At 42.8% G+C, this 27,503-nt stretch overlaps 1 protein-coding gene and 1 pseudogene across 2 annotated transcripts in view; both read right to left on the bottom strand.

Moving 5' to 3' along the window:
- Window positions 1–1,709: 1,709 nt before the first annotated feature.
- On the bottom strand, window positions 1,710–10,999 carry LOC310861222 (5'-nucleotidase domain-containing protein 2-like; annotated as a pseudogene). Its single transcript has 5 exons — window positions 10,643–10,999; window positions 10,466–10,552; window positions 10,221–10,349; window positions 3,696–3,760; window positions 1,710–3,342 (listed from the first exon to the last, which is right to left on the bottom strand). The product of its transcript is annotated as a 5'-nucleotidase domain-containing protein 2-like (transcript).
- A 1,725-nt stretch (window positions 11,000–12,724) lies between these two features.
- The window catches only part of LOC310861465 (protein bicaudal D homolog 2), a 28,333-nt gene continuing 13,554 nt past the window's right edge, over window positions 12,725–27,503 (bottom strand). The window contains exons 6-11 of the mRNA XM_083768910.1: window positions 25,522–26,214; window positions 24,934–25,140; window positions 22,946–23,125; window positions 20,046–20,197; window positions 17,585–17,957; window positions 12,725–15,900 (exon numbers count right to left, since the gene is read on the bottom strand). Of these exons, the coding sequence (XP_083625036.1) occupies window positions 15,895–15,900; window positions 17,585–17,957; window positions 20,046–20,197; window positions 22,946–23,125; window positions 24,934–25,140; window positions 25,522–26,214 (1,611 nt within the window). The 3' untranslated portion in view covers window positions 12,725–15,894. The remainder of the gene's footprint in view (window positions 15,901–17,584; window positions 17,958–20,045; window positions 20,198–22,945; window positions 23,126–24,933; window positions 25,141–25,521; window positions 26,215–27,503) is intronic.

Raw genomic sequence — 27,503 nt, 5'->3', positions numbered from 1 at the left:
CTGCCTCAGTAAATTAGGTTTTACTGTTTAGTGACTGGTTTCGGTACAGTAGCTTCGGGTTCATCATGCATACTGCATGTTTGAATGGACGAGAAGTGCATGTTGCATGCATTGTTTTGTTTTTTCTTCTTCTCCAAAGGCGTGCATAATCCCACAGAGACCACGCTGTAGCGTGCAGAGAGAAAGGCAGAAAGCCCATTCATCCATATACGCTCGCTCGCTGCTTCATTTCATTGACAACGTCTAAAGCAGGCTACTATACTGCTGTACGTTTAGCCTCTTCTCTTCATCATCATACAATGATAAAAACCCATTACACGACAACCTACAGCTGCGCCATACGCTGTGGGCGTGTCAACGCAACTTTTGATAACAGTCAAATGATCCACTTTTGTTTTAGTAAATTCTTAAAACCAACTGCCTGGTTCTCAAGTGGGCTTGGTACCCGCGGGGTCATTAAGGGCGTTATCCCCCAACAAAATGAGGAAGAAATTAAACACTTTAGCGTTGCTTTATTTGAAATGTTGGCAATTCGAAAACATTTTGGAAAAAGGTTTACAAATCCTCCATTGGATCCCTCCTGGCAACCAAATCGAATAAGGGGTGCGCGGCCAAAGAGCCTGCATAAACCATGAAAATGTTTGAGAAGTGAACTACGTACTAGGCCATTTATTCTAATTTCTACACTATATTATTAACCCAGTAAAAGCCGTGATGTGACATGCAGAATGATATATACAGTAGCCTACCGTACGTGCTGTGCAGTGCAGTGTTGTCTTCTCTTCGGGCACAGTGGTGCTGCTGCTGGGGCGAGTTAGTGTGCTAATAGCTGTGTGTGAGAGAGGGTGTGTTTGTGTGTAGACTATAGTTGTGTACTGCGTGTAGTGATGTTGAACGGAGGCTGTGCTGAGTTGCCTAGCGACGAAACGACCAATGAAAACATTGTATTAGCATAGCCAAAGGATAGGATATCCCACAGATGGAGGGTTCCCAAATCTCAAATTTCTCTCAGCTTGTTGTGATTTAAATTGACACTTTAATAACATTGAATTGAAAATACGTTTAAAATGTCAGTAGGCCTATTTATTGAAGCTGAGCCCAGTTTGAATTAAAATATCAGTTAACTGACCTGTAAAAATGATTAGACTAGGAAGTTGGTTCCTGTGTGTGTGTGTGTGTGTGTGTGTGTGTGTGTGTGTGTGTGTGTGTGTGTGTGTTTGTGTGTGTGTTTGTGTGTGTGTGTGTGTGTGTGTGTGTGTGTGTGTGTGTGTGTGTGTGTGTGTGTGTGTGTGTGTGTGTGTGTGTGTGTGTGTGTGTGTGTGTGTGTTTGTGTGTGTGTGTGTGTGTGTGTGTGTGTGTGTGTGTGTGTGTGTGTGTGTGTGTGTGTGTGTGTGTGTGTGTGTGTGTGTGTGTGTGTGTGTGTGTGTGTGTGTGTGTGTGTGTGTGTGTGTGTGGTGTGGTGTTTATTTAGTTGTATTATAATATTATAAATTCGAACATCAGGATATACATATAGGCCTATCAGAGTATAACCAGGGGACCAGATGGACAATTAAAAGTTCTTATTTATTGATGGCAGTACAGTGGCATGGCAGTGAAACGATGATGATGAGTGAGGTGATGACGCTATAGGAAAACCAAATCAACCAAAGTGCTTAGGCTACAACATGGGGAAGGTAACTTTCAATAAATGACAAAACCATAACTAAAAATGGCAAACAAACAGGTACTAAAGGAACATACAATCTGATGAGCAGAAAATGAACAAACTTACTTAAAGGGAAACACCACTCATTTTCAACATTTTACTATGTCATTAATATACTTTAGAGTGTGGAAATATTAATTCTGTGTTGCCTAGAACTGGAGGTCTGAAATAAATCAGTAACATTATAAAGTCTATAAAGATGTAGGCTACAGGCTACTTCATGTTACTGCTTTTTTCCACAATTTCACACTGAGGTTATAAATATATCAACATAGATCTATAAACTAAATCTCAGAGTTTATCTCTAAAACTGTTGCTCTATAGTGGTGGCTGAGTGCTCTGCATGAAAGTAGGCTTTAGGCTAAGGCTACAACCTCTGGAGGAAATTAGTATTCTATGATTATCACTAAATTGACTGTGCCCTCTAGTGGGCGCACTGTGTAAGTAAAAGCACAGAAAGCAGCTGTGCTTGCAAACTTGAAGGCTGTCTAAACTTAAGCAGTAGTGGTTCTCCCAGTTACACCAAGGGGTCCTTGAGGGCGTTCCAGAGTGTCCCCAGCAAAATGAACAGTTTAATTATATTATTTCAAAATGTATTACATACTACTATTGTATATGTAAAACTATAGTTTCACTTTGCACGGTTATCTCCCGACATACAGTAGGCTAAAGACTGAATTCTGCGCAAAATCAAATAATCTAATATAACAATGTAAAATGGACAGTAAATATTTTCAATGGGGGTATAACATTAGTACAGTATCAATTTGGGGGTCCTTGACATAAACATAGCCTAATTTATTTTATAAATACGTATACTTATACGTATATCAGCTATTTTCGATGCATAACACAACCATACGATACGTAGGCAATGAATCAGACTCGCTCGCTCAGATCAGCAAACACAGGGAGGCTGGCAGAACCTTCACTAAAACAGCTGGGACAACGCTCCACACGCCCCAGACTCTTCTCCCTTCTGGCTCCAAAACTATGGAATGAACTTCACATTGCAATCAGAACTGCAGAGTCACTCCCAATCTTCCACCACAGTCTGAAAACTCACCTCTTCAGTCTCCATCTTAGCCCGTAGCACTTGCACCAGCCTCAACGACCTTACAGGTTACAAACGTATGCAAAGGCTCACCTTATGTGGTTTAGATAGCATTTTATGTAGATATAGCACTCTATAGTGTATACTCATAGCTTTACTGTACAGTTTTTCTGCTGATAGACAGATGATAGGTTCTTCGCTTCCTTATGATTCTTGATGACAATTTTGTATGTATTTGATGTATTATGTGTTGTTCTTGCTTACTGTAAATCGCTCTGGATTAAGAGCATCTGCTAAATGCCTAAATTGTAATTGTAAATTGTGTGGCTCAGCGTATGAGAGCCTTTTCCTCCAAAAAAGGTGTGTTCATGGATCCTGGTCCATCCACAGAGCTTCCTGGTGCTGCAGCGGCGTGCGACCGGGGTAGCAGGTATAGGAGGGGTCGTAGTTCAAAAGGCAGCTGAGGGAGGCCATGTAGAGGTCTGAGAAGCGACTCAAGCGTCTGGAGAAGTAGGTGGGATTGTGACACGTCCTGAAGATGCTGCCGAACCGAGGATTGAGCAGGTTCTTTGTCATCGCTCTGGAAGGCAAAGCAGTGATGTGTAGTTTTAGGAATTTAAGATGTAATAGGCTACTTGTTTTAGTTAGGCAAGTATATAGAGATAGGAAACCGCGAGGGCAGAAAGACAGGAGAGACAAGATGCGAGACAAGATGGAGGTCGATTCTAAATCGGGTCCTCATGCTCACAATGAGCATGTGGTCTGTGCAAAAACTGTCTGAGCCACTGGGTTTTTGTTTTGGGTTTTGATTATTATTATTGTTAATATCTTTTTTTTTGGGGGGGGGGGGGGTACCTTGTATAAAGCATGAAAGTGTAAGGAGAGACCAGACAATTAGAAAAAATATGTTCAGATAACAAGAGGTATACTCACCGAAGTTCTTCTCTCTCCTTAAGCCATTCCTGCAAAACCTGCTTTGACTTTGGGTGACGATGCATCTGGAATGAAGAAAATGAAGGGTAAAAAGGTATACACAATTATTGACAGCGTAGTATATTTACATCAAAGTAGTATAACGCCAACCTATAATTCCTATACTCAGCCATTATTATCTATAGGGAGATCCATCGCGCTCCAAGCCAGGTTCAGGCTGGACCGGTGCATCACGGGAGCAAGACACATAGCAAAAGGAATGAAGGCACTCGAGCAACTCAGACTGTTGGACAGTTGCCTTCATTCTGTTCAATATACACTATGATCTATGGCAAAAAAACAACTAAACTTAAACGAAAACTTTGATCCTCCTAAACTGAGTTCATATACTGTAGTGCCAATAAAAGAACCAGCCACCAGCCCAGTTGCCCACAAAATATAACCTAAACTTTTCAGTCTATGTCTCATTATTAAGATGGTAACACCAACGCAGTGTGCTTCCAAGCACACAACTCCACCTATGTACAAAACATAAGAAACGAAACAGTGAGTGACAACCATCAGTTTTACATATATATATGAAAATCACAACCATGTAAAGTGAGGGGCACTAATATATTAAAGTCTAACTCATGTTGATTAGGTCATACAATTGTGTTTTTTGTGTTTTAATTTACCGCCCTCCAGGTCCAAATGGTTTGTTTTTATCTGAGTTTAGTGATTTTTTTAACTTCTATCATCAAATTTGAGCGACTCCTTATGCTTGGTGATTTTAACTTCCACACTAATGACACTACTAACAGTTTTGCTGTTAATTTCTTAAATATTACAGAATCCTTTCATTTCAGTCAGCATGTGTCAGGTCCCACACACATTGGGGGAAACACTCTGGACCTTGTTTTCTCCCTAGGATTAGACATTGACAGTGTCTCTACTGAGGAACTCTCTGTGACTGATCACTACTTTATTTCTTTTAATTTATCATTTAATCCCAGCTGCTTAATTGGCAAGAGAGAGAAGCTCTCACGCTTTTTAAATGAGTCTTCAACCCAGGAATTTGCTGCCGCCTTTGACAGCAGATTAATCATAGCACAGCCTTTTCAAACAGACACTGAGTTTGGTTAACTCCTTTAACTCACAATGTCTGCTCATTTTAGACCGGATTGCCCCCATAAAAATTAGATCTGTTCCTTCCGTAAATTCCTCTCCCTGGTTAACTGAGGTCACCCGCTGCTCTAGACGAAAATGTCGAAAAGCAGAACGCCTATGGAAATCCACCAAGCTCCAGGCAGACCGTATTCATTTAAGATAACTTTTGATCGAATACAACAATCTAGTCAAGAATGCGCGGGCTTCGTATTTTTCCAATATCATCGCCTCTAGTAAACAAAATCCCCAAATTATGTTTAACACAATCAAAAATATCGTCAGCCCTGCCCCTCCGACTGTCCCAGTCTTTTCCAATAACGACTGTAGTGACTTCCTTTCATTTTTTATTGACAAGGTGGACAGAGTCAGATCCAGCATCACCCCGTCCTCCCTGTCCTACTCGACAACCAACTATTTGCAGTTTTTCCCCAATCTCCCTACAGGAATTGACTGTTCTTGTGAGATCTACAGTATGAAAACATCTTCCTGTCCATTAGACATCCTGCCCACACCCATGTTAAAGGATGTTTTCAATTCAGTAGGCCCATGCCTACTATCAATCATCAACTCCTCGTTAACATCAGGCCGTGTTCCACCTAACTTCAAAACGGCAATAATTCAACCACTCCTTAAAAAACCGAACCTGGACCCATCACTACTGTCAAACTACAGGCCAATCTCTAAACTGTCCTTCATCTCCAAACTCTTAGAAAAAACAGTGGCCAGTCAACTAACCATCATATTAGATCAACATAATATCTGCGACAAATTTAAATCTGGATTCCGTCAAAAACACTCCACAGAAACAGCCCTTCTTAGAGTCACGAGTGACCTCATGATGTCTTCTGATGTCGGTGACTGCTCCATCCTGGTACTGCTAGATCTCAGCGCGGCCTTTGATACCGTGGACCATCGCATTTTGGTCGATCGGCTAAATAAGTGGGTGGGGGTCACTGGTAGTGCCCTAGATTGGTTTTGTTCTTTTTTAGCAGACAGAAGCTTCTCGGTGGCCATCGGCCCCTACTCCTCGGAATCCACAACCCTAACATGTGGTGTTCCACAGGGTTCTGTGCTAGGCCCACTCCTGTTTGCCCTATATATGCTTCCCCTCGGAACCATTATTAGCACCTTCAAAGGAATCTCCTATCACTGCTATGCTGATGATATTCAATTATACTGTTCTTTCAAACCAGATAAAATGGATAATATGCTCACCATACTCCACGAATGCATTAATGCCATCAAGAAGCAATTTCTTGCAACTGAAACCAGACAAAACAGAAGTCCTAATTGTTGCCCCAAGTAGGGTTGCTGAAGTCATTGCCGATCGCCTTGGGTCACTAAAACAGAACATATCCACCAACCCCAGAAACCTTGGCATTATTTTAGATCAGTCCATGCTTTTGGACAAACACGTAAATTCTGTATCGCGCACCTGCTTTTTTCACCTTCGTAACATTGCCAAACTAAGATCAGTTGTTTCACACCCGGAGTTAGAAACTATTATTCATGCATTTGTGTCATCACGTGGCCAGGCACCTCCTTATCTCTCTGACCTGCTCCACTGAGGTCACTGAGATCCACATCACAGGCTTTGCTGGTTGTTCCTCAGACAAAGCGGAAAACCAAAGGCGATCGAGCCTTTGCAGGTTTTGCCCCTAGGCTATGGAATGAGCTTCCACTCCACCTAAGAACTGTGGACTCAGTGGACATTTTCAAAGGACTGTTAAAAACTCACCTTTTTAAACAGGCCTTTCCATAGCTGGCCTGGTTAAATGTTGATTGCTTTATTTTTACTCTACTTTTTTCTATTTTCGATTTTGTCTTACTTTATTAGTGATTTAGTTCTTAACTTGTTTTATTGACTATTGACTTGTTTTCATTTTATTGTTGTTAAAGCACTTTGTGACTGTAATTGTCTGTGAAAGGTGCTCTATAAATAAACTTTACTTACTTACTTACAATGGTGATGTAAAACGAACGGTGCAAACATTAAATGCCATTAACAATAAAGAGACAATATGACATAATGATGTACATTTTCCCTTCATTGTCAATGGCGTTTTTAAAACAAACATTGAACTAAAAACAAACATTAAACCTGTAGGAGGGCAAAAAAAGGAAATAAAAAGATCAAAGTTGTCAAAACACTGAATTAAAACAGAGATTAACACCAATCCCTTTATTCCAGAGGAATGGAGAGGGGGAAATACAAATAAAGTAGAAATAAAAAGAATCACACTTGTGTGAAGTGAGGGGCACCTTGTCTCAGTCTTTTGCTGCCACATGACGTCACGGGGGGTGGGGGAGGCATGCTTAAAATAAGACAAGTCCATAGACTTGGCTGCCATATGACATCATGTCTGAAAGCCAGACATTGGAGGGGAGCCCCTCAAAAAGGTGGTAGGGTAAAAGGAGAAAGTCCATATCTTTCTCCGGGTCATTGAAGGTGTGGAAGGCTACAACTGGTCCAACTGCTAGATTGTGTCTGAAAATCATGTCATCTCATCATCACATACATTCCTTCCCAGGTGAGTGTTTTCTGTAGAAATGTGTAATGCGTTCTGTCTTGAAATCTCAGAAGCCTTGCTATAATTTCCCTGGATCTCTTGGTGCATCTTTCATGGTTGCCAGCCGGTCCCGTAGCTCATTCAGGGAGGAGAGGGAGACAGGGTTGGCATCTACCTAAGCCTGGGCATCCTCAAGGTTTTAATTATTGAGCCTATTGAGCCCAGCCCAGCCCACTTTTGACTTTTTGTGGTCTTTTTTTTCCTGTTGCGGATGGGACTCATGATTGTTAATTCCCACCTGATGTCCTGTGGGAGTCCGGACTGCTCCAGGCTGTGCTGAATAACTGCTAGCTTGCAGAATGTCTTCAGACTGGGATTTAAGTCTAAGATGTACAGGTCATCAGTGGGTGTGGAACGTTTGTATATCCTCCAAAAAGGATGATACGATCTTCCACCATGCAACAGGACATAAAGGACATCTTGGATGGGCCTTCCCACTTGGGCTCAACCTTCTTCCAGGAGAAGGTCTTTGGACTGAATTTCCAAAGACCACCAAATATGTACAATATGTACAGCTCTCCATTGTAGGCAAAGGCTGAATGAAACCAACGTTCTTCAGGAAGCTGTTCAGAGGGCATGCTCAGCCAGCAGTTGGTCTCTGTGTCAAACACGCTGAGGCCGTCCTTTTGGAGCCCTCCGAAGTTGTCCTGGTGGAACCCCCCGCGCCCAAAAACAAAAATCTTTGTCCCGATGATAGTGGCAGAGTGACATTCTGAACCACGTGGAAGAGTGCCTCTGGTCTTAATTAAAGACCAGGCCATGGTCATAGTGTCAAACCTGTGCATGCACTGGGTGTATCTGGTCAGCTGGTTGCTTCCCCCATAGATATACATGGCCTTCCCAAAGACGCAGGCCGAGTGGTACATCCTCTCCTCCGGGCGTCGACGTCAAAGGCATAAAGCACGTTGCAGTAACCCCCTCTGTGCTTCAACCCGCCCCAGATGTAGATGATGTCTTCTATGAGCACAGCTGTGTGGCTACAGCGCCTGGAGGGAACCTCAGGGGGGTGTCCTCTCCCGGTTGTCACCGGAGACACCTTCACCCAGCTTAAAGACACTGCATTGAAGATGTTGACCTCAATCTGATCCATGTCGCTCCCTACAAAGGAATACACCTTGTGTCCTACTGCCACAGCAGCATGATCTACCTCTGGTAGATCAGTGCACCTCAGGTGCACTGACCAGCACAGCATTCCTCACACCAGCTCGCCAGTGGATCAAATCGGGAAAAGCTCTGAAATGGTTCAGGGCTTGGCTCTAAGAGTTGATTAATTAGATTTAGTTTAACTGACAGTTCATTTTAAAGGATTGTGACGACATTGTGAATGTCGTCACACTGAAGTGAGGGGCGACCTTTATCATGATCATGTATGTTGATGAAGTCACGGGAACGCACAAAATCACACTTGTGTCAATTGAGGGGCGCTCTTATCATCATACATCACATTCAGTGCTCATCTAATCAAATCTTCACATTCCGTGGTACACACAAACACACAAAGCTGTGCATAGGAAAAAAGTCAAAGTAAAAATGTCCATAGACTTGGCTGCCACATGACATCACGGGGCAGTTGGAGGGGAAAATATGATTTGAAATGATTAAAATTAGAAATGAAAATTAAATTGAAATGAAATTTAAATTAGATTTGTTCATTACACCTCTTTGAGGGGTGCTAGTTGAGGGGCGCTAGCTGTTCCAACGTCTGCCTTTTGAAATTATGTCATATGGCAGCCAAGTGTTTGTTTAGAGCACTTTTAAACATAGAGTGGCAGCCAACTCTATGGACTTTTTGTTTGTTTACAGCAGTAAATGTCATGTGAGGTCATGTGGTACAATAGATACATACGCCACTCACTTCACACAAGTGTGATTTCTTTACAGTAAGGCTTCTAGGAGGTGAGCAGCTGCATTTTTATTGAGACATAGATGAAACAGTAAGTATCCACATTATACTCTATTTCATGGGTCCTTTTTCAACCCAAGGACCCCATAGCTGAGAGATAGAGATGAAGCAGGGAAGCCCACTATACAGTATGTTGCTGAATAAACGTTTTCATAGATTCCATAGACTTGTTGATAGCACTATCATGTTGTGTGTTGTGTCATGTTGATTTTTTTTTCATGATTTAACCACTTAACCCATGTAGGACTATTCCGATTCTAAAAACGCCTTCTAAATACTGACTGAATTATCGAATATTAATTTTTAAATGACAAAAATGTTGCCAATATACTGTACATAGCAACAAGAACCCCCAAAGGGGTTCCCACCCCAAAATGGGTCAATATTAGTAAACTTTACCTTTCACTCTGTACTTGGTCTACTCTTTTTGAGGGGCGCCAGCCCCTCCTATACACAGGTTTAATGTTTGTCTTTAGTCAATGTATTTTGTAAACGCCATTGACAATGAAGGGACAATTTACGTCATAATGTGCCTCATTACGTCATATTGTCTCTTTATTGTTAATGGCATTTAATGTTTGTGTTGGCACCGTTTGTTTTATATCACCATTACATCAACATGAGTTAGACTTTAATTTATTAGTGCCCCTCACTTTACACGGGTGTGATTTTTTTCTTCCCTCTACAGTCTACACCAAACCTCTTTGCTGAAAATAGCCAATCTTTACTCATTTTGGCTAAAGTTCTCCTCAGAATAGGGATGCTAGGGTTCAGGTGGTTAATGTAAAAATAAATCCTGTCACATTTGGCGGTTTCCCTGTAGTATAACTCTGAGGACCCCCTGTTGAAGACCCCTGCTCTATTTAAAGACCATTTCACAGAGGAGTGTGTTGCAACACCGACCTGCATGCGCTCCAGTAGACCAGTGAGAGCCTGCAGCCAGGTGTATTGTTCTGTGTTCACCACCTTAGTCTCCAGCTCTAGTTCAGGTACGATGGCTCCAGTACGCCAGCCGTGACGAAACATGAGGTCCTACCAAATACCAGGAAGACACAGTCTTTATGTGTGTGTGTGTGTGTGTGTGTGTGTGTGTGTGTGTGTGTGTGTGTGTGTGTGTGTGTGTGTCTGTGTGTGTATTTGATACTCACAGCCAAGTCACTGTAGAGGTGGTCACCAAAGTGCATCACCCTGGTTCCTCTCCATCCTGTCAGTCTGAGGAAGTCAAACAGGTTCCCCTGAAATCCAACAAGTCAGCAGAAACTCAGGTCAGGTAAAACACAATGCACAGAGAGATCTACAAAGCTTTAGTGTCAGCATACATATACCTGCTTGTAAACCTGTCCTTTGTCCAAACTCTTTATTTTGTCCCATTGGAGGTTACCATTCCCATCCAAGCGTCTGAACGGTCTGGGGAAGTAATGTTGAGGTCTTACAGCTTGTATTAGTATTTGTAGTAGTAATATAGTAATATAATGTACAACCCAATGAATCAATGATCCACCCATCCATCTATCTATTTATCTATTATAGTAATTCAAACTCCAGTGCAAGAATCTGAAGCCAGTTCATCAGGTTTGATTTAATGCTTGAGTCAAACGTTCATCATGTTGATGCCTTCCCAGTCACACTCACTTGACCATACAGTCAGTGAAGAAGTGAGGCTTGTCCACCTGGACAATGATAACATCTCTCCAGTGTCATTCCTTTATCCCTGCAGACAGGAGTGTAAATGCATCCGTCATTTTTCAGGTATGAATCTCTCTGAAGCAGTGAGTTCCGGGGACCTACAGGGGTTCTTGAGACTGGGTTCCAGGGGGTCCACAGCTAAAAGATTAATTGGTAGGTACCAAATGGACTGTTATGGGTCTGAAACTCTGTCCACACCGTTGATACACTACGCAACGAGTTGCACCATGCAAACAGTTGCATCGGTCTGAATTTACCTGTTGAAGGTCATTTCAGTTTCAACTTGTTGTGTTGCGAATCAATGCTGTGGATTGGGCTTGAGAGTGGGACAAAATGGACCCTTACTGGCTATGAGAGTTATGGGGATATGTGGTCGATGCATACCAAACCAAACTGAGGGTCCTTGAAATTCAAATGTTTGAGAAGCAATACTAAGGAGACACTCACACAAAGCAGAAAGGACTGTTAGTTATCAGGAATAGTTTTTTCCCTTGACTGACCAGTCGATGCAGCACAGCATGGGTCTCCTCTCCTCTTAGAATGTACTTCTCTATGGATTCACAAAACTTACAATATTAAAATACATGACAAACTAGATTGGCAACACAGAAAGTAATATCTTAAGACAGACTTGTTGGCTAACACAACTTTCAAACGGTCTGTATGTCGGAATCATGTCAATCTACTAGTAAGAAGTAGTAGAAGTAGTAGTTGTGGCCTCACGGGGCAGGGCATTCTCACATTCTACCACAGCTAGGGTACCAATTCTGCCAGCCAACTTTCTAGCCTGCTGGTCTAATTATTACACTACGAATCTGCACCTCCCAGGTTTGAATCCCGCTGCTGCAGTGCTGCCACTATTTTTCCAACAACTGATGACTCGTTTTCTTGCCGATAAAGTATAGTTTTAGACTATGACGGAGGGGCGCCGTCTCTTGCAAACTTGAGCCACGAGAGACATGCGCAAGTTGCCGTTTAGAACGTCGAACTCAGCCCCGTTCGAGTTGCAACCCCATATGGACAGAATAGCAAATTATTACCGGGGGGCCGGGTCTTTACACAACCCTATAGGGATCTTGAATCACGTGTCAGAAGACAACTCACCGGGGTGAGTTGTCCAGTATTCAAACAATTCAGTGCGTAAACAAAGGAATAAAAGGACAGTACATGGAACTACAAAACTTGATCTTGCTATTCAAACTCTGACTGATATGTGAATTATAACAAAAGATGTATCCTCTCCCGTTTCCAAAAATCCTCTCATCCCAGGAACAAGGTGTTATTGTCTGCTTGTAGCGCTGCCACACATGTTAAGAAAAGGATTTATTTTATTTATGGCATTTAAAAGTGCATGTCACATATATATATAATGGTCATTAACGCCATCCCTTAAGGGTAAGGCCCTAAGATGTTTTATTTTGTTATTGTTTAAGGGGTGTTTTGAAAGCCTATGGCTATAACTGGTGAACCGGGTCATCCTGCACAATGATGAGTCATTTTACTTTTGGTATTTAATGTATTTTAAGTATATTTTTATGCCAATACTTTTGTACTTACTGAAGCAAACTGAATTACCAGACTTACTTGCAAACAGTGTTTCTACATTGCAGAATTGATACTTATACTTAAAACATTCCACCACTGCACATGACACACAGTCAGACACACACATACATCATGGTAATTATGACTAATACAATCTGATTACATGTACAATTTGCTTTATTCTTCAGGACAAAAGTGGTTCACAGGTCAATGGAAGGAACACGCATACACTTCAACAGCCAGGGGCCACCAAACAAGTTAGGTCTTCTTTTTCTACAACAATGTACACAAAAAGCAGGACCACATAAATAGTTGTCAATTAAAATCATCATACATCAATACTTAAATTATACACATCTGTGAGAGTGGATCAAATTAATTTACAACTTCCAATCAGCATTTTTCTTCCTTATGGTACAACGTACAGTATATTCACATTTCAGAGCATCCTTTGCCTCCACACGAGTTCGTCAACAATGACCCATCAATAAAAGAGACCTTTGTTTGTCCATAGCATGACCCTTAACCGTTTAAGCACTACGCCTATAGTTGTTTTTGTGAGAAATACTGAAAACAGTCTAACTACAAGCTCATTAAGTGTCACATGATCATCGCAACGTGATATGAGCTTGTAGATCTGCTGTTTTCAGACATGTTCGCCTATAATGGCACCCAAAACAGGGAGGCCAAATTCAAGGTGTTTTTTATATTTTGCCTCACAATGGTGTGTCACTCACCGTAAAATAATGCATTTCCTAGAGACTAACTATTAATTAGGATTTACTATCATTGTCAAAACGTTTGCCTACAAATCCATTTCTATCTAATTTTGTCAGTTTGCAATTATCAACAAGAGTGGAAGGGTGATCATGGATTCATGTTGGAAGCTGAATGTTAATGAACTCATGAAGCATGCCAGTGAAACAATGTACAATATTCTACCACAACAGAATAGAATATTGTCTAAATCAGTGCTAAAACAAGTCAATGAGTTTCCTCAAAAGCAAAAACATACCTTCCAACCACCTTCAGAAATGACACCACCAAACGTATGTTCTACAGTGGTGAGTTGTGACCATGAGGTAAACCAAGGCACTAAATTATTAAACAAAGGACGTAAAAGACATTTTAAACAATAGTTAATTTATCTTCATTGAGCTTTTTTGTGTTTTGTTTTAATTGCCATGTTCAAAGACTGAATAAAATAACTGGCCCCAACATATTTTAAAAGAATGACTTTAAATATTAACCTTGTTCCACAGGAGTGAGTCTGATGGGGTGCCAATGACCCCATCATGAATTATTCATCAGGAATACCTTGACATTTATTTCTATATTATCGTTTGGAACACAAAGAACTTGAAATGACCTGCCTGATGTGTCTGCTTTCAAAATCACTTCACTTTCTAGCCTGATGCAACCTTGATTTAAACGGGATGATTTACATGATTTAAAGCTTTTTAATAATGTTTTTTTTTTAATTAACTTTTATTTACTATTATTTTTGCTTGTTTTAATGTAAACAGACCTGCAAAGTATCAAAATGGTTTTGTTAATGACAGACACCAATGTCTGGTAAGGACAAGCAGATTAAATAAATAAAAAAGTATTTAAATGTCAAAGTATTCCTCTAAAGGTGTGAATAAAGCTTAACTACAGTACTACATGCAATGAGACTATCTGCTGTTAATGAGAACATGAACAGATTATGATGCTTCCTATACCACGGACCAACTTCAAATGATCTTATTATTAGATGGTTTGGGTACAGTTACAGTAGGCCCCATGATATCTACATTGACATTACAGTGTTATTACAGCCCTGCAACAGGCCGAGGCAACCGGCCTCATTTATGCTCTGCAATACAAGGGTGATGCAGGATACATCTTAAGGTGGAGGGGTGCTCCACACCATTTTGTGTTTCTAGATGGCCTAACAAAATGAGAGGGAGGGCAGAATCCATTTGATTCTGCCCTTGCTGCAAAATGATGTGTGAAGATGTTGCGTCATCACTGCAGAATGCAATTTCAAATGAAAGCGAAGGCAGTTTAAAAACGTACTCTGATCCCACCGAACATCAAGAAGATCTTTAACTCCGATTTATACTTAGTCGCGCGGTGGTGTCGCACGGTGAGAGCTTGTAGGTCTGCCATTCTCGGCCGTGCGACAGTGCATAAATTAGGCTTTAGGGAGTTTAGGCTCTACTATGCCCGTCAACCATCCAACAGATCCTGTTAGCCGACGAGTGTTTTGACCTCAGTTGGTGATGTTATGGCAGAGCTATAGTTCCACCAGTGAAGATGAACTCTTCACTGATCTACGGTTAAAAGGTTACAGGTTATGGCTGGCCGGCCAAACCCAAAGTGTCAGATGGATCGCAGGATTTAATAAAAAAAATAATAAAGGAGTGGATTTAAAAAGGTACCACCAGTGATGGGGAAGGGATAAAGTTCAACACATCAGCGAAAGCTCTCTGTGCTTGCAGGAAATCAATTCTGTTAGTAAGGCTGCAAGTGTTCTAGAACACGTCAAGTACTTGAGAGGGTTATAGCTAATTCATTATTAATTCATACCCCATCACATGGGGGCATTGTTTGCCGGCAAGAGCTGATCTTCAAATTAGCAACAAACTAACAACATGTCCCATTGTGGCGTGTTGTTAACTTGCCGTTAGCTTGAAGTTCTTGTCAGCAAGTGACACCGTCGTAACTATCGTGGTTGGTCTACGGGGCTAATGCTAATACTACAACAAGCCAGACAGGCAATGTCAGGAGGTGACCAGGCTAAAGGCAAAAGAGTGTCAATATACGCAACATCAAAGAAATGGATTGCAGCCTCGCAAAACGCAGCACGGCTGGAATGAGAAGATTTGTAAATCTAGAGGAAATAAAAAACGGGGAAATACTGTACATGAAATGTCCTTCATTCGAGTGGAATAAATACTGTCAAAATGCTTTTATCACAACACACACGCCTTGAGCAGACTATGGAGGTGGGAGTTGGAGGAGCACATCCGGGGAGCAGGACACCAAGTCAATGACACCAAAGAGCAATGAGCAGCCAGTTCACCCACCCACGCACCCACCCATCATCTCCAGACTGCATACACACACCTTCCCCACTCCCCGCAGAAAGGACAGAAGTGACAGAGATGACATGGGTTGAGTTTAGGCGTGTTAATCCGTTGCTGCGGTGGATGCGGTGTTGGAATGTGGCGTCAGGTTCTGGGATGGACAGGAAAGATGTCTCAGGTCAGGAAAGACGGAGGGAGGGGGAGGAGGGTTGGTCGACAGGCAGACATGTCCTTATGGAGGAGAGAGGGGCTGGAGTGACGGCGGCACCATGTCAGCGCTATAGAGACAGGGTGAGACAGAGACAAACGGGAAAAACGTTTAGTTCATGAAATGGAAAGGATAGAAAAACATGCATATAAAACAAACAAAAACAAAGCACCGATATGGGACAACAGAAGGTATGGAACAAATAAGGAGTTGACACGCATTCGTTTACCCTATTAGACATTATGGAATCAGTGTGCATGATCAAACTATAAATATTGCAATAATTCTTGAAGGGTACTTGTTATTAAGAGTTCTACTTCAGCACTTTTTAAAATGGGTAATTTAGCCCGCCTTGATATATTAGAAAGAAACTAAATGTGCAAAAACTAAACTAAAGAGTAACACTATATAATAGCAGAGCACATCGGCTGCATTATAGTTTAACTGCATAACCCGCGTTCCACGCTATTTAATCCATTGTCTCCCCCTGCGTAAACTAAACCTGCTATTTGTTTTATGCGTTTAATTTGCTGTTTTGTAATAATTTAAAAGAAATAGCGGATTTGTCGCGGACCTGTTGACGAGGTGGACGTGTTATGATGACATAACCGGAAATCAACCAACCGCCGGCTTGCAAGGGCTTCTGGGAAACTGAGTCCAATGCAAAGTGAACGAGGGGGTAGGGACAATCTTAGCTCGCTTTGCTCTTTGTCTATGACCCAGATCACGGAAGTGGATTTTTGTCGGCTCAAACACAAATCATTGGAATGTTTTTAAGCGGATTTTCATGGATCAAAGGCGCAAATACTTCGGCGTATGCTCCAAAGGTAATTAAACAATACCGGCAGCCTCGGAATATGTCATAAATTAATATAAAGCCCTCAAAGTGTTAAATAATTTCCAATACCAATGTTGTCAGAAATGTCCAATAATAGCCAATATATCGGTCAGGCTCTGCCACTGAGTTCAGCATTTCATCGTCTGCGAGATGATTTGGATCGTGAGTTCTGGGCCCGGGCTGGTTTAGACTGAGCTCTACCTCCACCGCACTTATTGGTATTACTGTTGGCCGCCTCGGTTGTTCCGCGTCTGGCCTCTCTACTGACCCCATATACACTACTCTTAGCAGCCGACCCAGGGGCAGAGTGAGGGGAGGCTCCCAGGGAGCCGACGGACCGAGTGTTGAGCTGAGAACACGCAGTGTCTCCGTCAGATGCGTTGCGGCTCGTAGATACCGCTTGTACAGAATTAGGCCTGTTGGCTAATGCTACATGCTGTTTTCTTCGCACGGAAACATCTACGTTCGCCTTTGACGGGGGGTTTGGGTCTCGTTTAGCGGTGCCCTGTGCTTCAAACGTGTTAGTAGGACAGACAGACAAAGGTTTAGGTTTAAAAGAAGAGGTTAGTTTCTCTATCGATGAAGAATACAAAGAAGACTGGCATGTGGGGCCAGAAGAGTGAGCGACGTGGGTTGAAATAAACGTGTCCTGGCGTGCGGGATTGGAACCCCTCCGGGATGTGGCGCCCTTTCTCGTATCTCTGACGTACGTCTTGACCAGAAAACCTCTGTCCAGAGAATCGGCCGACCCCACGTCACTGCCGAGCTCTCCGGGATCTGACGACGACGCGTTAAAGACATCGCCGACGCTACGGCTCCTAACAAAGGTGGAATCCCGGGAGAGGCCCTTGCCGCGGCGAGACCGGACACCCGCCTGGCCGGGGGGCTCGGGGCGACGTGAGAGGGGGGTTCTTACGGGGCTTGTGTGGAGGCTTCGCGTCAGGGCTCGGAGGTGGTGGGTGGCCATGGCGGGGACGCCGCCGCTGCTGCCGAAGACTGGGCTGGCGCGCGGACTGCCCCGTAGCGGAGGGGGGCGCGCCGGGCTGCTGCGGGGGCTCCTGGGGGCCCGTCCGGATTTGGTGCCGAGCTCCTTAGCCCGGGAGCGGCGGGGACTGTTGCTGTGGCTGTGGTGGGGCGAGACTGGGGCCTCCAGGTCCTCCAGGCGCTGGGTGAGGGCCAGCTTCTGCTGGATGGCCATGCGCAGCAGAGAGTTCAGGGTCTTCTTCTCGTCCTCGGCCGCCGCCAGCTGACGCTGCATCTCGTCCAGCTGGGTGACGTATTGGTCACACCTGAGACATGCACAAAACACACGCCATGCATCATCACACAACATGCACAGAACACACACAGACAAAGCACACGTTAGAAGAATAAAACCACATGTGAAAGTTTACATGCACACCATATAAAAAGGTTACTGTGAGAAATCGGATTAATCACACTTTCAAGCGTTGTTTATTTGGTCGCTTTAAAAACCCAGTCTACATGCACAACAAAACAATTTTCACGACCATTACAATGCACCCAAATTGATTATCGTCTATAGCTTACTTAGTGCTGTTTCCTTCCCGTGGCAAAATGAGGCGTTTTCTAATAGTCCTGTTTAGGCAAAAGTTAATCAAACTAAATCAATCAATCCACATCTTTTTCTAAACACTGGCAAAAATAGCCGATCTACAAGATCACTATGGCCTTGTACTGTAGATCAGCCATTTTCAGCTTTCAGGGAATGGCAAGGTAGAGACACCTGGGGTACCCTGGTCGTTGACGATGTTGGGTTTAAGTGGTTAACCAAAGATTTCTCCATTTATACACAAACGTAATGTCTCTAAATGCCCACAAGATGGCATCAGAAAGCTTGCACCAGTGGTGACCTCTTTTCTGTCTGTAGAGCAATCCTTCTTATGGATAATCAAATGACAGCTCATAAGAGTCTGGAGACAGACCAGACGTCTAATGCAGCTCCATAAAAATAGATAAACACTTCCTGCATGGCAATGAACAACTAACCAACTAAACATAACCAAGAAGAAATTGCAATAAGGATGAAATACAAAAGTATTAATCAATTTCAAACATTCCAAGATATGGACACACATACATACACACACTAACTTAAACTTTCTCTCAAGACACGCTAGAGCCCACGTGAGAGGAATTTAATGAAGTAATGTATGCTGTGAACAGTAAGTCTAAACCTGGGCGCACGCACGCACACACACACACACACACACACACACACACACACACACACACACACACACACACACACACACACACACACACACACACACACACACACACACACACACACACACACACACACACACACACACACACACACACACACACACACACACACACACACACACACACACACACACACACACACACACACACACACACACACACACACACACACACAAAGCCAGGTCTCCGGTTCGCTCTCACTGCCTCTTGTCATTAATCTTCTCCTCTGAGTGAGACGCCAGGTTCCTGAGTTGGTCTGTTGTTACCACAGGCCAAGGCATGTGCTTCCTAATCTTCACGTGAGCCTGCGCAGTGTCCCGGACTACCAGAGGCCTAAGAAGGCCAGCTAAGCTCATTAGGTGACACTAACTAGCAGCAGTGAAAACCTGTCCCACTGTGACAACAAGCACCGATACAGAGTGTGAGGAATACCAGCGGTACCTGACAGACACCAGACAGGGTCGATAAACCTGTTTGAGGGTCAAACAGATGGTTAGAACAAGAGTCCATGCTCTCACTGGACGGCATGAGTGAAAACTCTCTTTAATTAGGATTACAATGCGTAAGGCTAATTTATACACCATAGTACGCTGCATGTCACTTAGATACAAAGATCAATCAGATCTATCTACAAGCTAACGTGCTGCATCGCATTAGCTTGTATATTAGTTTTGTTTCTGCAAGACACACCCTCGTGCGTGTTTTACTAAATTACCAGACTCCAAGAGGATACAGTTTTATCCTAGAGACCATATCATTTTGCTCTAACATCATACTCCACTCAGAGAGCAAAAGGTCCACTGAGTGTACAGTCAATTTTAGAGGTTCCGGTACAAAAGAAAAAGCAGAACCAGTGAAGATATTTTCCCATTTTTTAACCACGTGAACCCCAGCATCCCTATTCTGGACATATCAAAATAGGCGAACAAATAGCGTGTTGTGAGCTTATAGCTCGGATATTTTCCAGTGTGTGACAGCCCAATGTAGTATAAATAAGGCTTTTCTAACCAATGACCTGTGGTCTTCAGCGTTTTCCTAACACATTTATGACTTTTGATTCATTTGCTTGGTGATCTAAGAGTGATCAGTACACACACCCGTGTAACCGAGCACTGACAAAGGCTTACCGGCTGGCGAACATGACGCGCAGCGAGGAGAAGGTGGCGGCGTCCTCCTTCAGTGCTTTGAGCTCGTTCCTCAGTTTCAGCATGGTCTCCGACACCATGCACTTCTCCGTCTCGTACTTGGTTTTCAGGTTGGCCAGAGCCAACTCTGCCGTCTGAAACAATTAAAAGGATATATTGAGTCTAGTACAGACAGCCCAGCCTGAGTTCAAGGGCCCAGAACCCGGCCAGACAGATTACGTAACGTAAGTCTGTGCAAGTCAAACCAAATTAACAAGGGAAGTGAAATCTATTACATCTCAAAAGTAACTTATCTCTAGTTAGTTGAACAATTCATACATTTTATGTCTATAAATTCTGCCTATCCCATGCATTCTGAAAGTTAAGCCCTATATACACCATCGTACTACGAGTATGAATAGAGAAAATCTGCTGTTTTCTGCCATTTCTTTCTCTTTTTTTTTTTACATTTGGACAAAAGGACAGAATGTCAAAACAGGATGCTGGGTTGAAATTAGCGTTTAAATTAATTATAGTCTGAATCTTTATAAAGGTGGATATGGAGCAGACAATCAGACCAGTGTGTCTGTGTGTGTACTGTAAAAGGGGAGCGCTTCACAGTGTGAAAAAGCACAACAGAAGCAGATCACACGCCATCATGAAAATATAACCTATATCACATCAATCACATCAGGACACTGTGACAACTGTGCCTATGACAAGAAATAGGGCAACCACACTGTCTGACACTGCTTATGTCAACATATGTTTATTCATTCAATCAAAGATTTCCACACGGTTTTACATTATCTAGTCTAGTCATTTAAACACCAGTAACACTGACAGTTCTGAGGCTAAATTTAGCATTTAGGGTCATATTACAGTAAGAGGGGAAATGATTGAACCACTAAACTCTACTGGAAATAGATCAAATAACACACACAATACAAGCTCATAACAAGCAAGCAGATCAGCAATTTCCGCTATTTGTGTGTGAGTGTTGTACAATCAAGTATAAAATAGGTCTAATATGCCCATTCTGGGCGGGAACCCCTTTTGGTGTTTTACTTTGTTTGTTGTTTTACATTTTGGGGTTCTGTACAGTATTCAAAAATGTAAATAAATATGCTATATAAATATTTTAAGTTTTTCAGAAAACTTAGGTCAGGATTTAGAGGCGTTTTTAGAATCGGCCTTAGGCCTAAATGGGTTAATCGGACTAAACGATTCGATATTTAAAAAACATCTTGATCATTCGATTAATCAAAAAAATAAATCAATAGAATAATTGCCAACAAAATAATGGTTACTTTTTTTAGTGGTCAGAATCAGATCAAAGGGCTATGCCAGTGTCTCTCCCAGTTCCCCAGTTCCTCAGTGACACAAAGAAAACACTGACGTTGACCTTTGATCCTCCTAAAGGATTACAGTGTGCTGAGGTCAGGTCACTGACTGACAGCAGCATCATGGTAAAAACAACAGAGGGGCAGCGGTGGCCTAAAGGTTGGAGTGAGCAGTACGCTTGTGGTCAAAAGATTCCCAAAGTCTGGGTGAATGACTGACACTCAACCCTCCCTGAGTCACAGCTGATGAATTACCCTTGAGCAAGGAACTGAACCCCCAACTGCTCCTGTGGAGCAGCACAGTGAGCAACAGTAATAATAGGACTGTGGTTGTACAGGGCAGCTCCCAGTTTTAAACGTGCATGTGATTTTGAAGCAGGGAGAAAAAGAGCTTTCACAAACCTCAACCTACCCCGTATAAATAAAGGGTGAAAAAACTGTTGTCCATTCTACGTCCTTGAAATAGCAGCCAAAAACACCAAATGTGGCCTGGCTTCAGTGACACGGCTGACAGGCTGAGGCCTTTCAGTATTGTTAGCCTGTACATCTGTTGCCCAGCGTAGGCAAACAGCATGACTGACAGCATGTGGTGTTTTCACATGTCTCCCCGCTTTTGCATTCACTTCACTGGTTTCCAGTTTTTGCCCGCTCCCAATTCTAAACACTGGTGATAATGGGTGCAACAGTTAATCCAATTAATTATTATGCAGATGTCCTCGTGGACATGAGCTGGTGACGTCAATGTATGTAGAATACCAGATGACTCGCCCCTTTACCAACTCACCCCCGCGAAAAGTGTTAATGTAAATATGAAATTATCTTGTATACAGATTTATTTGATTGTATAGTAGTTTTACTCTGTAAAATCAAGGAAGAATAACATGGGACAGACTGCTTAATTAAGTTAATTTAGGTTAATTTCGTTTTATTAAACACATTTCTTCCATATGTAGCCCATGTTTTGTAATGGCATCATGATGCTATTATGCCCATGGATATACAGAGTGAACTTAACAATTATAAATGAATATAAAACCTTTTATATAATCACCGACATGAAATTTGTTATTTACAGCTAGGTAGAGTAGTGGGGCGAGATGGAAAAGGGGCGACCGTACCCGTTACCCAGGCCATAAGTATGTATGACAAGGTTTTCACAATGCTCCAAGAATAATTTGGCCTTCAGCTGGACAACACTCACACACGTACTAGACTCTTCTCCCGCCTGGCTGAGTCCCAAGCTGTAGAATGACCTTCCCCCATCAGTCAGAAATGCAGACTCACTACTACCCAATTTACAGTCTGAAAAGGCACCTCTTCAGACTCAACCTCACCCTGATAGCTCTCTCCTTGTATGTTTATGCACTATGCAGCCAGATAATGTTTGGTATTTGTTGTTATTTGGTTTTTGTTGTTTACATTTGTATATTTTAGATAGTATGTTGTTTAAAATGACGGTGTGATGTTTACTTGGTAGACATTTACTCCGATCTTGCACTTATTGTAAGTCTCTCTGGATAAGAGAGTCTGCTAAATGGTGTCCATGTATAAGTATCCTACCTGTTTGTTAGCCTTGAGGACGGTCCTGAGTGTAGCGATCTGTTCTCTCTTGGTGCTGAGGAGGGACTTCAGTTTCAGGACTTCCTCCAGGAGGGTCTCGGGATCCCGATCGGCTTCGATGCCGCTGCACAGCGCCGAGCACGGCAGCGCGCCCCTCTGCCGACACAGGTCCACCGCCACCTTAGGGAGCAGAAAGGAAGTTGACACAGGCCTTAACCCATTGCGACCAGATTCTACAAATAACTTAAATCATAAATCGTGACAGTTTTCAGGAAAACCTATGTTTCTATATCAGTGGTTCTCAAACTATTTCATGTCAAGGACCCCAAACATTATATGTAATTTGCCGCCGACCAGCATCTGAATTTTTTTCATTCAAAGATTTGCACATATTTTCACGATTTTCAAAAACAGCAGATCTACAAGCTCGTAGCGCTGCACTCGGTGCCATGCTATGACCTTGTAGATCTGCTATTTTTCAATAGCTAAAGTTTAAAATAATGGTTAAAGTGGTTAAAACTTAAAAGCTAAAGTGACACAGATGCGTTCCAGGTCTTAATAGCTTAAAGAGGTTCAGACATCAGTGTCAACCAAAGAAAATTCTGTTTCACGGGCAACGCTGCTCTTGGGCATTAGGTGACTGAGAGAATAATCATCTTTGAGAAATCTTGACATAATCTTTAAGTGTTTCACTCCACCCGTGTCCAATTATTGGTTCGCTAATCATAACTAAATGCCAAACAATCTGCTTAAAAGGCTCAGAAATATGTTATGCAGTGAAACATTCTCTGCAGGGGATCAACAGTGTGCTAGACTAGACATCTGCTGACATTCCTGGGAGGAAAAAAACAAATACATATATATCTCTACCAAATTACAGCAACATTCAGCACAAATATATTATTATGACATGTGAGTTTTTACTTTTCATATCATGATTAAATATTAATTTTCTTTATTTTTGTCTTCACAGAATCAGAGGTGTTATAGTTACAATTCAGCAGGATCCTGGATGGCTTGATTCTAGGATTACAATAATTTATATAAATATTTTTGTAAATCTCTATGAAAAAAAAACAATTGATGATTTTTTTTAGTGGAACCAGAAAACCACGCCCACTGCTATGCCCTATATATAGGGTTTAAAAATGCAAGATAACAAAATGACAAGAACATCCTTTTATGCATGGAAACATTCTATGTGCAGCTCAACTTCCACTCTCTAATTATCTAAGCTAGTCAGACCTGCACGCAGGTTATATTAAGGTCAAGGCCGTCCTGAGGGCGTGACCCGTTCCTAGAGAGACTCAACCACATCAAACTGTCTGGGCTCAGCGTTATGTCTACTGACTCTCTAGTCCTGCCTATGTAACCATCATATGCAAATTATCAGCTTTCAATTCGATTTTCAATTCTTAGGGATAAAATATATTTCAGTTGGATTAAGACAAAACGTGTGGATGGCAAAGTATTTATTTAGTCATCAGTATGCACATTTTGAGCATCATATTATATGGAAAATGAGAGCAAAAGGGGCACCCTGAACTGATTATAAGGGAGGAGGAGGAGGAGGGATTCTCTGCAGCTGCCACCCTGCATTAGTTAAACTCTCTCACTTCACCTCCTCTGCTCTCTCTCTCTCACATCCTTCCACTCTACAATGACAGGATGCATACTCATTTAGAGCAAACATGGGGGGAAATGAGAGACCCAGGGAAGTGGACGAGTGAAGGAGAATGATGACACATTTACCGTTTTGAATTTCAATACACTGTAGTGTACAATGTTATTTATCCTTTTATTTATTTATTTTTCATACTCTGCCGATGTACGTTTTTTTGGTGATCAAACCACGGTGTATTTTTAATCACTTAATTTGAAATTATTTTGTTTAAGGGAACCTGATAATCCCCCCTTAGAACAGTAGCAGTCCACTGATAAACTCTCGATGTGCTAAACCTCGAGATCTGACAAGACTGTGGTCCTACCTGGAGATGTTTGATCTGACAGCGGATGACCGCCACCAGGTTGCGGACGTTGGAAGGGTCCCTGAAGTCCAGGGTGGGAGACCCTGGACAGCTGGGCGGGTCGCCGCTGCCGTTGTGTCCGGCGCCGTCCGCGTCCCCCATGAACTGCAACGCCGCCGCCTTGGAGATCAACAGCTCACTGGTGCGCTGCTGCTGCTTCCCCCGTGCCTGTGGGCAGGAGGACTGGCACCATTACTGCCTAAATCACGCTTGAAATCGTTTCAAACATTTTCAGAAAGCAGATCTGCAAGCTCATCATGTGTTGCAATGCAACGTATTGTGAGGTTGTAGATCAGCTATTTTTACTATAGATAATTATTCAATATGACCTATATTTATTCAGATAAATTCTGGTTATTCTGATTATTTAATAAATATTATTTATTTAATAAATAAATAATATTTATTTATATTTGTTATCTGTCCTGTGCATGTTTTGTTTACAAAACCTAAAGCCAAACAGACTCCAACATTCAATGCCAAAAACAATTAAATAGTAATTATCTGCGTGACAATTACACATTTCGCGATCATTAATCATTAACCTACCTGCGGGTTGAGGTGGTGCGACCGCCTCCCGGTGCCCGGAGTGCCCGCCGCGCCCCCTCGCGCCCCGTCCCTGTAATAGTCCAGGGTGACCCGCTTGGGCGTCAGGTTGTTGCACACGCAGATGTGGTGGTAGAGGTTGGACAGCTCCTCGGAGAAGGCCAGCAGCTCCTCCTGGGCCACGCTCAGGTGTCCCTCCTGGTCGGTGGCCACCTGGCGCGTGGCGCCGATCTCCTTCTCCAGCTCGCCGATGCGGTCCTGGTCCTGCTTGCTGGACTTGATGCACTGGCGGATCTTGTCGGCCAGCTCCTGCGCCTCGGACCGCCAGCGCTCCTTCTCCTGCCTGCAGCGCTGCTCCAGGTTGCTGTAGCGCGCGCCGGCCTGCGAGAGTTCCTCGCGCAGCAGCAGCAGCTCGTCGCTGGCGGCGCGCATGCGCGCCTCCAGCACCTCCGTGCTCTTGGCGTCCAGCTCGTAGTCGAAGTCGCTGCCGTTGTTGTTGTTGCCGTTGTCGTCGTCGTCATCGTCTCCATTGTTCTCACGCTCCGCCGCCGCTTTCTGTCGGCCCTGTGCCGCCTCCAGCTGCTGTGTCAGAGAGCCCACCTTGTCCTCCTGCTGGCCCAGGAGCTGCTTGGTCTTGACGAGCTGCAGCTGGAGCTCCTCCACGGTGGAGGTCAGGCTGGACTTCTCCCGCTCCGCCTAATACGAGAGAAAAGACGGAAATATAAAACCTCTGGAAATGTTTCGGGTTATTCAAATCAATATTGGTTACTCTATTTTTAAAAGTTTATAAAAGAAGTTCACAAAGCTTTGGCAATATATTGTGACCTTTTGAATCATTTTTGAAAGATTTGAACACAAACCCTATGTAAAGATTGTATTTAGGCAGGTTTTGCTTTGTTAGCTTTGTAGATGTGAAGAGTGTAGAGAGGTGGAAGCAGAGTGGGATAATGATAATGCTACTAATGATAATGATGATACTAGGTCTGTGGTGGGAATCAAACCGGGGGCGTTGCAAATAGATGGTGTTCATGCTATCCGTTCATCCTCTACTGTAGCAGTGTAGCTACTACTACTACTATTACTACTCCTTTTTCCGCCAAAATAACTTTGGTTCTAGAACTGGTTCCGTTCTTTATTTGTTATGGTCAATATCATCTTATTTCATAAAGACTTTCAACTTTCAACATGACGTGCTTTTTGTCATAAAAAAAAGTACAAGCTCACAATGCGGTGCAATGTGACGTGTTGAGAGATTGTATATCTGCTATTTTTGCTATTTGTCGTATAACAAATTATATAGGGTTTAAGTGGTTCCTCACTTTAATCTTCAGGACGAGGCCATGGCAGGCCTGTTTACTATTATTATCCAGGAGACATAAGGATATTTCAAAGGCCTTAAAACATATATTTCACCGTCCACTGCCTTTCATCTGATTGCATTATTTATGTAAAAGGAGCACGCGAGGTAGACATCTCGGCTCCCACATTCCCAACATCTGCTGGGCAGACGCTCACACACCCAACCCCCTTTCTCTCTGAGTACATTATGAATTATACATGTCATTGAGGAAAAGAGCAGTACTAAAAGGTCATTCTTAATTTTCTAAAGTACGCTTTATTAATGGAGCCTAATTAACAGGTGTGAGCGATGCTAGATGGAAGGATGGGTGCGATGATGCCGCGTCACTGTGGTGGTTTGAACAAAGACGCAGTCCTCCGTCCGTGTCCTCAAACAGGATGTGGTCTAGAACAGGAAGTAGCTGCATACATTAGTCATCATCCGTGTTTTAAAGGGGAGCGGTCAAGCAGGAATAACCTGTCTGGCAACCGCAATGCACTTAATGTATGTCCCGTGTGTATACTCCATCACACAACCGTGTTGCCTGACAACATTTTACTGATCTACAAGCCAACAAGGCATCACGTTCAGCTTATAGATCTGTTTTGTCAGCAGCCACACAGTGTACCGCAAATAAGGCTCTTTA

The sequence above is a fragment of the Protomyctophum parallelum genome (assembly GCF_964188405.1).
Source record: "Protomyctophum parallelum genome assembly, chromosome: 7".
NCBI classification, from domain to species: domain Eukaryota; kingdom Metazoa; phylum Chordata; class Actinopteri; order Myctophiformes; family Myctophidae; genus Protomyctophum; species Protomyctophum parallelum.
The sequence above is the reverse complement of the archived record's forward strand: the minus strand, read 5'-3'. Positions and strand labels throughout refer to the sequence as shown.